Source organism: Rhagoletis zephyria, unplaced genomic scaffold, assembly GCF_001687245.7.
Source record: "Rhagoletis zephyria isolate East Lansing unplaced genomic scaffold, Rhagoletis_zephyria_1.1 Rzeph_scaffold_05208, whole genome shotgun sequence".
Lineage (NCBI taxonomy): Eukaryota > Metazoa > Arthropoda > Insecta > Diptera > Tephritidae > Rhagoletis > Rhagoletis zephyria.
The window spans coordinates 22,800-36,286 of NW_016162291.1; the positions used below are offsets into that span (position 1 = coordinate 22,800).

The 13,487-nt window shown below is 37.4% G+C and overlaps 2 protein-coding genes across 2 annotated transcripts in view; both read left to right on the top strand.

Moving 5' to 3' along the window:
• LOC108371760 (uncharacterized) overlaps positions 1–13,487 on the top strand; it is a 33,235-nt gene that overhangs the window by 12,656 nt on the left and 7,092 nt on the right. The gene's annotated exons all lie outside the window — the stretch shown is intronic.
• On the top strand, positions 2,140–2,985 carry LOC108371762 (uncharacterized oxidoreductase TM_0325-like). The gene has a single exon (XM_017627370.1). It carries the CDS (start codon positions 2,164–2,166, stop codon positions 2,929–2,931), a length of 768 nt encoding a protein of 255 aa, XP_017482859.1. The 5' UTR covers positions 2,140–2,163; the 3' UTR covers positions 2,932–2,985.

Genomic DNA, 13,487 nt, shown 5'->3' on the forward strand with positions numbered 1-13,487 from the left:
TGTTTATTGCCGTGGACTGGAACTTGGCACCGGGATGTGTATACAAAATTAATTCCATACTCATGGAGAAGAATTTGCGTTATTCGAAAAGGGGACATGGTTCCTGCCGTACAAATTTACTGTTTTATACTGCTTATCTCTAGAGGTGTTCATGGTAGAGTACTGGGACTTGGTACTGGGGTATGTAAAATCAATTCTAAATTCATGGAAGAAGATTAGGGTTATAAGAAAAAGGGGCGTAGCACTTCCAGTACAAATTTACTTTTTCTTGCCACATATCCCTCAAGTGTTTGTGGAAGAATACTGGAACTTGGTATGGAGTTGTGTATACAAAATGTATCAATTGCTAATGGAAAAAATGTGAGTTATTAAAAGAGGAGGCATGTCGCCACCCATACATACTAAAAACTTCTTAATACATATCTCTGGAGGGATAGAAAATCCCTAGAAGTATTTTAAATTTGTTATGGAGATTTATTTTATAAGTGCCGAACTGACACAATAAATTTCATTAAATGGAAAAGGGAGAGCCGGGTTCGGTCTTGTAATCTAAAGCTCTCTTGAGGCATTTGCTACAGTAATGAGAAGTGGTATTTTATCAAGGCCAGGTTACTAAATTTGAGTTGGAAATATTAGAACCCGCCGTGGCAACTCCAAGCAGGTTACACGTTCACGCGCCGTATACCTGGAACCATTTTAAGGTAAACTTAGAGGGATTGATATCTTTCGTATGCCTAGCGCGCAGACGAGATTTTATAATTTCATAGTTTTAAACGGCCAAATACCTTAACTCGCTTAAAAAATAACGAGCTATAACGAAATGGGCACAGAAATAAAATCTAACATCATTAAATTATTTTTCATATTTGTATAAAAGCGCGTGGTGAAACCCGCGGTTATAATCTAGTGTAATTAGATATGTATCTACACGCAGTCGCTATCAGTGCTCAACATATCAAAAATCGATTGAATTAAAAGCAACCCAGCTATTTATCGCCAAAAACTGACCAGTCCGACAGTAACTAGATCCTCACCAGTCCGAAAGCATCGAAGTGTGGTACTTTAAGCGAATTCCCTGCTCGCGTCCGGACACGAGAACGCAACAAAAATGTGCTGAACACTCTCTTCCTCTTAAAATCATAGCATCGTATGCAGCACGCTTGCCAAGCGTCCCGCTTTCCGCAGGACTCTCCCGGATTTAAGAGTTATGTCCCGGTGCCGGTACAATACTTGCCGGGACGCAAAATGTCCCTATTTTTGGCAAGAAAAAATTTCGACATGTTGTTGTAAAAAATGTATAATTCTTTAAATATATTCAACAATTTATATTGAGCTCGAGGCCGTTTTAAATGAAAATTTTATTGTGGAAAAGCAACAATAATTTGACAAAATGGTAGAAGTGATAGCTATTTCGGAAATCACCACATTTCCTCATCAGACTTCATTCAGTAGGATTCGAACCAACTAACTCAATATAAATTGTTGAATATAATTGTTATAGAGGCCAAAAAATAACGAAAACAAATAACTTAAGGACGAGCACACCTAAAAGTTAAATATTCTAAAAATAGAATTATTAGCTGCAATTGCTCCGAAAAAAGTGTTTTGGGAACCAATAAAAAGTGGTCCGGACATGAACGTCTTTATTTTACTTTTCACTATATACGACTGTATATTAGACCGTGCCGAAAATATAAAGATTACCGTACACTCCTGAGTCTAAAGTGTTTTTGCAAGGCACTTTCGAAAAAAAAATTTAGTCTTGCCGAGTGTAGGGTTACGTATCTCTTGACATTTTTCCTCATATCTTCGGCATTTACAGTCGGATCTCAAAGTATGACAGATAAATCGATTTTGTTGTTTCGTGGAGGCAACTTAGCAGTGTTAACTTCGCTAGTTGCGAGCGTTCAAAAGAGAATTAATTCGAACTAGTCATGGTTATAAATTTTCTAGAACAGAACCAGCTCGGTACTACTGCGTTTCCCTACCGGGAACCAAGTAGCACATATTCATACATATGTATGTACAGAGGTATGTGTGCATATTGATTAGTTCAATTACTAAACACACATACATACATATGTACGTATGTATAAATAGTAGCGTTCATTCGTTAAAATTATTTCATTTCATTTTTCGCAGTCAAGTAGAATAGTTCATCAAATGTCTCTAGCCGGGAAAGTTGTAATTGTGACTGGAGCTAGCTCTGGGATTGGCGCCACCACAGCAGAAGCCTTCGCTAAGCATGGCTCTAGGGTAGTGCTCGTCGGCCGAAATGAAGCTAACTTGAAAGCTACCGAAAAGGCCTGCAAAGCAATCAACAACAAAGTGGAATTATTGCTTATCACTGCCGACGTGACGGTCGATGCGGAGCGTATTATAAAAGAAACAGTTGCGAAATTCGGTAAATTGGATGTGCTGGTGAATAATGCTGGCATAGGTGCAGGTGGCCATATTTTAGACATTGACGTCGATCAATTCGATACGATTTTCAATACCAATTTGCGTTCGGTTTTCCTTTTGACCAAATTCGCCGCACCACATCTGATCAAAACGCAAGGTAACATTGTGAATGTCTCAAGTGTCGCCGGTCTGCGTGCAGGCGCGGGTTTCTCTGTATATTGCACTGCAAAGGCGGCGCTGGATCAGTTTACCAGATGCATTGCCCTCGACTTGGCGCCACATAATGTGCGCGTAAATGCAGTCAACCCTGCGGTGATAGTTACTGAATTTGTCTTACGTATGGGAATGTCGAAGGAAGATTATGCCAAATTTTTGGAGCACAATAAAACGACGCACGCTTTGGGCCGCGTGGGTACCACTCAAGAAGTGGCTGATGCTATTATTTTCTTAGCTAATGATACCGCCAGCTTCATAACGGGCTCAAATTTGCCTGTCGACGGAGGAAGAGCAATAATGTGTCCACGTTAAGTGTAGTTTGTAATAAATAAATGAATAAAATGAACTCGATGTTTAGCTTATCAAATCGTTTTTTTTTTATTAAACACAAGATTTTAAATTATAAACTCACAAAATTTTAAATTTGTGTTGTTACATTACGTTCGCTTGTTACTGAATAACAAGTTGTTAGGTTAGAATATTTGAACGTTTTCCAGGAATGGTACATATTTATTCACGAGTATTTCAAATTTTTATTTCTTAGAAATTTTATTGAATTTTAATAACTTCCGCAAACAACTTATTGCTTTAAAAGCGGTATTTAAATTCAAAAACGATTTGTTCCGAAGATATTTTTGAAAAGGGTTGCCACCCGTTAAGAAAGTTAAAAATTTATATAATACTCGTATGCAAGTTCAGTCATATATATTAATATCGGCATCAAACGAGAGAGGTTAACAAAAACTTTTTTTGGAAATTAGTGTGCAAGAGGATTTCTACCGGTTTAGAAATTCATAAACCATTTATAAATATTTATAAAAATTTAAAGAAATAATTTAATTTTGATGTCAAACTCGAGAGATTTTAGTAGACCTTTTTTTCGAAAATATTTGGAAGAGGGTTGCCACCTCTTTATAAACTCAAAATCAATTTAATTAATGTGTTAAATGGAATATTTTTATCTGGGTATAAAGCGAGAGAAGTTAAAATCATCTTTATTTCTTAATTCCTCATCAAGAGGGTTACCACCTGTTAAAAAAAAATTTATAATGAGTTAATTGAAACAATTTTTCATATATTAGTTAGTTGAATTGTTGCTAGTTGTTTTAAAAGTCAAGCTTAATATAGTTAACCAGGGTATTTTTAAAAACAGTTATCCACCCCTTGGGTTTTTAACTCTTCTTAAGCAAAAATATTGCTTTTATATTAATTATGTACCATACATGCATACATTTCTAATAAAAAAAAAATATATATATAGAGACTGGCCCTATAAGTAAGAACATCAGTATGATCGGAATAATTCTTTCGCATTTATTATCGCAGTATTGCCAAAAAAATGGTAAACTCAAACAGACCTCTTGGCGACACCAAAATGGTGACAAGAATAATTCATTTAATTAGTAAAGCAAAATTCAATAAAACTGTCTATACAGAGAACGGAGTGATTTCAAGTCTCTTGAGTTTTCAATATACATATGTATGTCTGCATGTATATGTACATACTATATGCATATGTTTATCTAACAAGGCAGTAATTAAAATTGTACTACATATACATACATATGTACATTAGACCGTACCACCTTGCAAGCAAACCAAAAAAGTTCGCTGTACACTTTTGCAAGAAAATTTCGATTTCTTTTGCCGAACCTTGGGCGCCCTATTCTTTTTAAGTTACGGAATTGCCGTCTTCTCTTAATGGGCGATCTTCCGCTAACGTTTTTTTACAGGGTGAAGTGCTTGGTCTCTCGCCGCAGGCAGTATATTGGGTTTTTGAAACTATTTACGTTAAAGCCAATTTTTTGTATGTATATGGGAAGGTACTATACAATGACTTCAGCGTCATGGAGCACTTTGAACCACCCCCTTTCTGGTCCTTAACGCTATTTTAAACGTTGTGCTCCTAGATATTTCAGGTAAGCTGCGGTTTCGCTCGCCGCAGTAAGTCTGAATGGAGTGGTCTTTAAGCTTTGAGTGTCTACCGACTCAAACAGACCGATGCACAGGATCTTTCACCAGCCATACTCCAGCGAGTGAGGGCTGAGAGAGCTGGAANTCTCGCCGCAGTAAGTCTGAATGGAGTGGTCTTTAAGCTTTGAGTGTCTACCGACTCAAACAGACCGATGCACCGGATCTTTCACCAGCCATACTCCAGCGAGTGAGGGCTGAGAGAGCTGGAATCTAGGTCTCATAAACTTATTTTAGGACGAACAGAAGCTGTAATTTAGGCTATCGGATCACTGTAGCGTTTTCCAAGCCGAGGTAGCCGCAATGCAGGAGGCTTTTCGGTCTGGTTGCGCTCTTGTGTAACATCTTTAGAGAAGGTCAATATCTTTCAAGCAGCTTTCTCCTTATCGGCGACATCGGATTACTACGCTTATGAGCTCATAAGGGTACCGAGTCATAAATTAATCGCCGGAAACTCCCGATTACCTTTCGGAAATGGATATCAGTCTCTTGAGGAGCTTCGTGGTGAGTACAGGTCGTTCTTCTTATAAGAATCCTTAGATGTAAGTAATCTGTTCCTTCCCACCCTCGCTTTCTACGCCTCCCCGCGTATTTTTTGTTCCCCTCTTAAGGGAACCACAATGGATAAAACAAATTCATGTTTACGCGTGCCTCCACCCACGGCGGTGGCCCTCTAACCTTACCTAACCTAGGGGTCGCCTTTTTAATAATCAATAACAATACTACTTCCTTAGAAAAATGTTAATGACTGGACAGCTTTAATTAAATGACATTACTGGTGGGTACTTAAAATCAATGTACTTTAAAACAAAAAATTATTTTCCACAAAACAAGAACTTTACTTTAATATCTGGCTGTAAATGCCAAAGATATAAGAAAAATGCAAAAGGCAACTCCTATGCTCGGAAAAAACTTTTAATTTCAAACTTGTCTTGTTTAAATTTTTTTTTACACTCAGTGATGAACATCAAACTTCTTTTTCTGGTATGCTCTAATGTGCAAATCTAACATTTATAACTCTATTTGGTTTGGCGTTGCATTGCAAATGGGATAGAATACAGCTATACTAGTCTTTAGTACAAATTCCTAGCGTGCAGAATGGATTATTGGTTGGTTTCAAATTAAGCCATATAAACCGCCCTTCAAATTCATAGGCCGCGCCTTGTTAAGAATTATAAGCAGAATAAGAAGGAAGCAAGTTTTCTATGTATGTATGTACTGGGTACAATAATTAAGTACGCATGTCATGCCAGTTAGAACGTGCATTACAGCTTAGCTGTGACTGGCAAGTGCGTGAATTAAATTATCACTTGGTCACGAAAAATAAAAGCCACACAAGGAAGCGCCTTAACTACCATAGCGTTTTGTAACTTAATTTCCCCATCTGGTTTTCTTAATAGCTGTTTGACATTTATTTACTTCTTTTACTCTATTCCACTTTTATTACTTTCGACTTTATTGCTATCGAACTGATTTCGATTTGAAGGCTTATCATCATATCAATATCAAAAATCTCACCACCTATTTACCTAAATTAATTTCTCACAGCAAATAGGCAAACTTTATGTATTAAATAGCAATGCTAGCTATGCAACGTTTTTATATACATAAATACTTTTATTGGCAAAAGTTTTCTTATACTTGGAAAGTTTATTTTCACATTAAAAGTCACAAACAATAAAGATGGTTTATGGATAAACAAATATACGTTACGCTTTCGCGTCGATGCCTTTCGTACAACCATCTAGTAAGGCTTTCCTGTTTGAAATGTGTGAATTGTTTGTGCTATTATTTGTCTAATAGCCTGCTTAAGCCTACAAAAAAGTTTATGTGGAATCACTTATGAGAAATTGTTGCTTATATTTCTTCGTCTACCCAATCTGGTAGATCAAATCTAAACATAAAAATAGTCTTCTGATAATACACAATGCAATACAAAGCCGTTTCTGTAGATTGTCGCCACGTTACGTACTGAGCCATGAAGAATAGCATCTGCCACATCGTCTGGCATATAGACGAAGGCCAGCCTAAGAGATATGTATCCCTCTTAGCTAGAACAGAGCGGAATCGCTATCACTACAATTTCCTAAAAATAGAGGACAGGGTGCCCCTGGACCACACTGGGGGAGTAAAATTTTCTGCATTAATTTCGAAACTTTTATATTACACTTCTGAATGACTTTTGGTGATACACTTCTACAATTAACTGTATGTATACCGTTGAGCTGAGGTGAAATAGACAGCAGAGAGTCCTCCTACGAATTAAGGTTTAACAAGCCTGCTTTCACTCACAGCACTCTAAACGCGTTGCTTTGATTATCCGCAGCTTCGACTAAACTAGAAGGGGATATCGGAAAAATTAGCCCAATTATTTAGGTTGAAGGCTTCTGTTCCTAGCCACTATTGAAATATATAACAATAGTTTTCTTTAATCTCTCCTCTGTAGGCAGCTAAGGAATCCCAGATAATTCGCTCGGCTTTAGTAATTCAAAGTTAGACCGAGTTCTTTTTTTTTTCTGGATTTACTCTATCCAATGGGTTCAGTTAACCCATTCGGTTAGCTTACCTAAAGCTCCTACCTTGATGTTGCTCACCACAAGTGGTATACTTATCCACTTAGACCAGATTGAGTGGCCTATTTCTAGATGGGCTTTGGGCTTCCCAACTCCCTCGACGACTGATGGCTCCCCAGCGACTTTAGCCGCAATTTGATTTGTTGTTTTCCGTATATGCTTTGTACATCTTTTTAAGAGAAGACTCGCCATACACATACATAGTCTCGTATTGGCCTGTATTTCATTGATTGATTCCCGATTTGGGAAAAGGGGAAAGCGAAATTCTAAGGCGTCATTCTCGATAGATAACTGCACTGGAAGTAGACCATAGTCCAGCGATATGAGAAGGCGCCTGTGGCCTATATTCGTGGAAATGAAGACCGTTTCTACTTTATGGAGTTATAGTACGATGTACTGCTTTGGTTAAGGCTTCTGATCTTAATCTACTCCGCAAAGTACAGAGGATTAGTATGATCAGTATTAGCGGAGAAAATCCGGACAACGCCAAATAATGCTTTAAATGTCGTTCTTGTGCCACTAGGTGAAGTGGGTCAGCAGATGGCATCTCTTGCTGCACTTCGTTAAATAGAGACACAGCAATGCGAATCGGAATTGCATGGTCACTGCTATATTCTGGAAAAAAATTAAGCTTTATTCCGGGTTGCACAGATCGCTGTGTTGAAACTTTAATTCTACTGGACTACTGTAAGGGCTTCTTGTAGTCTGAGATCTAAGGCTAAGCGTATAGTGGAGCAGCGAGGAAAGAGCATCGGGTAAAGCGTCGATTTTAAAAGCGGATGCTTCAATGGGAGAGCGCATAGTAAAGAACAAAGCGTACTTACACGTTTGCTCGTCGCTCCACTATGTTTTGAGCCTAAGTCGTGGCATTATAACGGGTCTTCAGCTTGTGGTCTAAGTGTGTCCCTTTCTAGCAGTGGCAGCTATCTACTACACACTGTTTTAAGATTTATAGAGTATTTATTTTATTTTCGCGCAAAAAGCTTTGGCGCCCTTTAAATCAAGCAATGATTTACCCTTCCTACAATCAGTTCTGGAAATCGCTAAAATGTTTTGCGTATCAAAATCTGCCCTAGCTCTTACAAATGTATCTCCAACGCAATCATATTTGCAGTTTTTCAATGCCAGCAAAACGTTATTTTCCTTTTCAAAAAAAAGAAGCTTTGCGTTTACCTATCGCAAAAGAATTGCTTCTCACCAAAGTGTATTTACACAAAAAATTTACAAAAAAAAAATTTCCAATAAATGTACCCATATTTTTGTAATAAGTGCAAGTCAAGTGCGACATAAGAATGTCCAAATATCCATTCAACTGCACTGACAATTCGCTTCAATGGAGAAATGTAATACTTTTCCAAGTGAGTGCAGGCGAATGTGCTATTGCATATACATACATACCTATGTATAAAGTAAGCAAAATATTAAAAGGAAGCTGAAATATAAAATCTAAGGAAGCAACTTAATGCTTTTGTATTATACAGGATATATGTATGCACTGCATATATATTTGATTGGAGTGCAAAATGTCTAGTTGCAACCAAAGTGCGCTCCCTATAAACGCTACATCCACTTTAGTTTCCAATGCTACCAAAAACCACTAGACTTAAGTTCCGTCAGCTGCAAGAATTTCACAACAGCTGTCAGGCAAAGGAAGTGCCATTGCACTTCAGCAAAGAAATTTCATTGCATTTTACACTCTATCAATTTTTGTTTTTGTTTTTTTCGGTTGAGTGAAATTTGCACATGTCCTTAAGCTGCAAGGTTTTTTTCCGGTTAATGCTTCTGGTATCAGTTAGCTTTTAGAATACGAAATTTGGTGTTGGCATGGCTTCAAGTTTATCAGCTGTTGATTTGGAAGAAAGTATCTATACATAAAATTTCCTATTTGCTATTCTGATGAAAGCATTTTGATAAAAACACTATCACAAAAAAAAATATTTTCTATATTTACACTGCACACAATTTATTTATATCTCCTTTTTCAAACAGAAAGAAGAAGTAAGTGGTGCATTTTGGAATAGATTTCCATCAGTCCAAGAGAAACTTCATTTAACTGACTCTAACTCTATGGTGTCAACCTTAGTTGCTTAGGTACAAAATTATGACACAAATTTTTCGTAAGGCTAGTTATTTCAAAAAGTAGGTCTTAGGAAACACGTATCTATAATCGAAATAGTAGCTTGAAGTCATTACTCTACTGAAAAAATTACTATCCTTCATGAAACCGAGGAGATCCAAAAGTTCCACCTCTGCTACCTCGCCCAGACTTTTGAAGAAGCGTGAACCCAAGCGCTAAAGTAGTTTCGTCTGTAGACCTGGACATCGATAGTGGTCAATTGACTCTTCCTCATCTTCATCATGGCAGCCTCTGCGGAGAGTACTTGTTGGTATTCGCCACCGTTGAAGCTTTGCTACTATAGCACAGTGTCCTGCGATGACGCCGGTAAATATTCTTATTGCAGATCTATTGAGTTTCGGTATATCCCCCTTTTTTCCTACCAAGCCTCTGGTTTCAAAGTCATCCCGTTTTCTCCACAAGTCATTCGTCGTGGCCACAGTGTACTCATTAATTTTCCTAACGTGATCACTAAACGGTGGTAGTACGGAGCTATCCGCTTCTTCTATTGGTATCTCTGAACCGCATCTGGCCATCTCATCAGCCGGCTCGTTCCCTTCAATATTACTATGTCACTTAACCCAGCATAAAGTGACGTTGATACGGCTCAGAGACGCTGCAGCGTGGTGCAACATTTCCTCACAATTCCCAATTTCACTATTTTAGATCCTATTGCCTTCAGTGCTGCCTGACTGTCGACTTGTCTTCTGTACTAAGAAAAAAACCAGCCGCCCTCTCTATAGCGTAGATCTCCTCTTGGAATACACTGCAGTCGTTCAGTAGACGGAATGACCAGTTGAACTGCAGGTTCTTCGAGTGGACATCGGCTCTGGTTCCTTGTTCCATCTTTGAACCGTCATTGTAGATGGATATAGCCCCCTCTGCTACTGGCAGTCCTGCATACCATTCTTCTTTGGTCGGGAACCTAATGGGTATCTTCGTATTGAAGTCCCAAATAGGCGAAATGTTTCAAAGTAGATTCCCCTAATTTCGGCAGAAAAAAGTGGGTACTTTAGTTTTCCTCGTAAAAAATACCAGTCTGTTCTTGGTGGGTTTTACCCCTAACCCATTCTGGTGGGCCCACTTAGAGATATCTCATTAGTTCACTTATCGTTGAAAGGCATTTGCCAGTGATGAGTATCACTAAATCGTCGGCGTAGGCAACACCACCAGGAGCCAGAGGAGGGAGAGTACTATCACCCCCTTGAGGCGTGCCCCTTATGGTTTTTCTTCTTACAGATCCTGTGCCTACGTTGGCGTTGATTATTCTGCTCTTGTGCATGGAGTCAATTCATGCCACCATAGGACTCTGAATGCCTTGCTCAGAGAGTTCCTTGCTTATCGCCTCCGTTCGGACATTATTAAAGGCCCATTCAATAGCCAGCAAAACGGCAAGGATGTATTCCTTAAGTTGCAGCGAAGTTTCAATAGTGTCTACCACTTCGTGGAGCGCGCTTTCAACAGATCTACCTTTGCGGTATGCCTGTGGGGCTGTGTCCATTGTGTGTATACTAATACTTTACCTAATATGCAGATCGATTCTTCTCTCCGGTGGTTTTAGTATGAACGATGAAAGACTTATCGGTCTGAAATCCTTTGGCCGTGAGTGGTTTATCTTTCCTGTTTCGGTATGAATATAATCATCACCTCCCTCCAAGCTTTCGGTACATATTCGCATTCTAAGTATCTTGCGAAAATACTTGTCAATTGCGGCACCAACCTCTCACATGAATATTGTAGCCTAGCGGGCATCATGCCGCCTGGGGTCACGCTGCTTTGAACGGATCGAAAGATTTGATGGCCAAAGCTACTTTCTCATTGTTCACTATATCTGAAACCTCTCCTATAGAAACACGAGGCCGATTTGTCATGTAAGCCATATGGCCTCAAGATACTTCCCAGAGTCGCATCCGACCTGGTGAATACTTTGAGGAGCCTCGGCGCCCCATTTGTGGTCTCCAGCGTTCCGCAGAACTCTTGCCAGGATTCTTTCTTTGCCGCCCTAATAACACTCTTGTCTTAGCGGTGTAGTAGCTGATTTGATTTTTATTTTTTTTTTTTNTAACTCTTGCCAGGATTCTTTCTTTGCCGCCCTAATAACACTCTTGTCTTAGCGGTGTAGTAGCTGATTTGATTTTTATTTTTTTTTTCAAATTATTTGGTCAAAAATTCTTAATTGCCAAAATGTACATATTTTCATGTGAATCTTCAAAAACAGCTATTAGATAAATCTTAAATTTTATACGTTCTTTGTTAATAATTTGATTGTTTAACGTTAAAGCTTTACATTAATAAAATAATATTAATATTCACTTTAATTTTATTTCTGTAAAAAACTAAAAGCCTAAAAGTTCAAAGTACTTTCGGTATTTTTCGTCCAATGCAATAAATTTAGCAACGGCCAAGGCCAATGATGGCAATCAGCTACAAGGCAATGGTGGAACGGAACTACATAAATAAAGAAGGTGGTGACAGAAAAAAAATTTCGCTGACAAAAACCAGTCTGCAACGCGTGGAATCTCAGCTGTTAACAGCGTCGGTTGCCAAATAAAAATAATGATGAGTTCAAAGTACAAACAAAGCCAGCCAGCAGCAATAACACAATGACCTATAATTCGAATGAGACTATAAAACATAGTTAATGCAAAAGTGTTGGTTGCCTGCTGAGCCACTTAAAGCAAATTACAACAAGAAAAAAGTACAAAAAATCAATTTTTAATGGCGCCTACTAGACGAATTGTGCGGCAGTCTAGCGTTAAGTTGTTTTTTTTTGTAAATTATTTCCTCCTTGCAGCAAAGTAGGCAACAGTGGCAAATAAAGGCAACAAAGTGCAACAACAGGCAGTTCGGCATATTGTTTCGATGCGAAAAATATTGCATTTAATCGACAGTTATTTCCTTATAATTGCATTTGCCAGAATTCTTGCGCTCGTACCTTTAAAATTTGTCGAGTTGGATGAGACGGCGTAGCGTATACGTAACTTTGATTTTACTCAATGCAAGCAAGCGCACGTTCAGAGAAATAAAAGTAGAATGCTGTGATTTGAAGTGAAATAAATTTTACCAAAATATGTATATAGGTATTTAAATGCCAATTTTACATACTCGTGAGTCTGATTATTTGTGTTAATGACTTTGTGCTCGTTTCGGGTAATAACTATTGATAAATATAAAAATTTCAAGTTTTCAATTTATCAACAATGCATTTGATTTTTAAATTTTGTATTAAAGAGATTATAGAGCAGACTAAATTTTACGTACTTCATAGAAATATAGCAAAAAATTTTAAAAAATCTTACTAACCTGAAATTGGCGGTTAAAATTATACTTTCGCGTACTAGTATCTTGCATGTATAATTTAAAGTGTAGTCCAAATTAAATGAAATAAACAAAGTACTGAAGAATTATCAGAACATATTATAAATGATAATAAATATAAAAAAAGAAAGAAAAATCTGAAGATTTCTACATCAACGCAAGGGCAACACTTAAACCATAGAAAGAGGTATGTTTGGTAAAATGAAAGAAATTTTTCATTGAAAAAATATTTTCATATCTGTTAAATTTTGGTAAAACAACTTAAGCGGCTTTAAAAGGTTTGACTTTTAAAGAAAAAGTAAAAGTTTATCTTCAAATTTTTTTTTAGTTTTATAAAGCTTTTATTAAAAAGTAATTTTTAAGCAAAAAGCACGACCGACTTCACTTCTCATATAAAAATGTATGAGTAACATAAATTTCTTCATGATCCAATGGTTAACGTTACCAAATCGATTGACGTGGTGCAAAGTTAGACCGCAACATACATTAAAAAAAAAAAAATATTTCGACAAATTGATAATCTTCTCCTTTTTTGAAGTCGATCAAAAAGGCAATGAAATATTGTGTGAGAAGCCAGTGAAATATTGCTTAAAATATAAAATGGCCTAACTCGAGTTAGGTTGGTTTATCAAAATGCGAAAAATATTATTATTACCTTATTATCACATTCGAACATCCCTTTATTAAAAATTGCTTGAATATTCGAAAATCGCGTATGCGCCGCATTCACCATACAGTTCAATCCAAATTGATGATTAGCTGGCCGCAAAATATGCGAATAGATGCTCGTGTAAAGTTTGCCTTTTAATAAGAAATTAATTCGATAATGACTTGTTGTTTATTTTCATTTCATTTTTGATTTTGAAGTAGCTTGCTTCTAAATCAGTGAG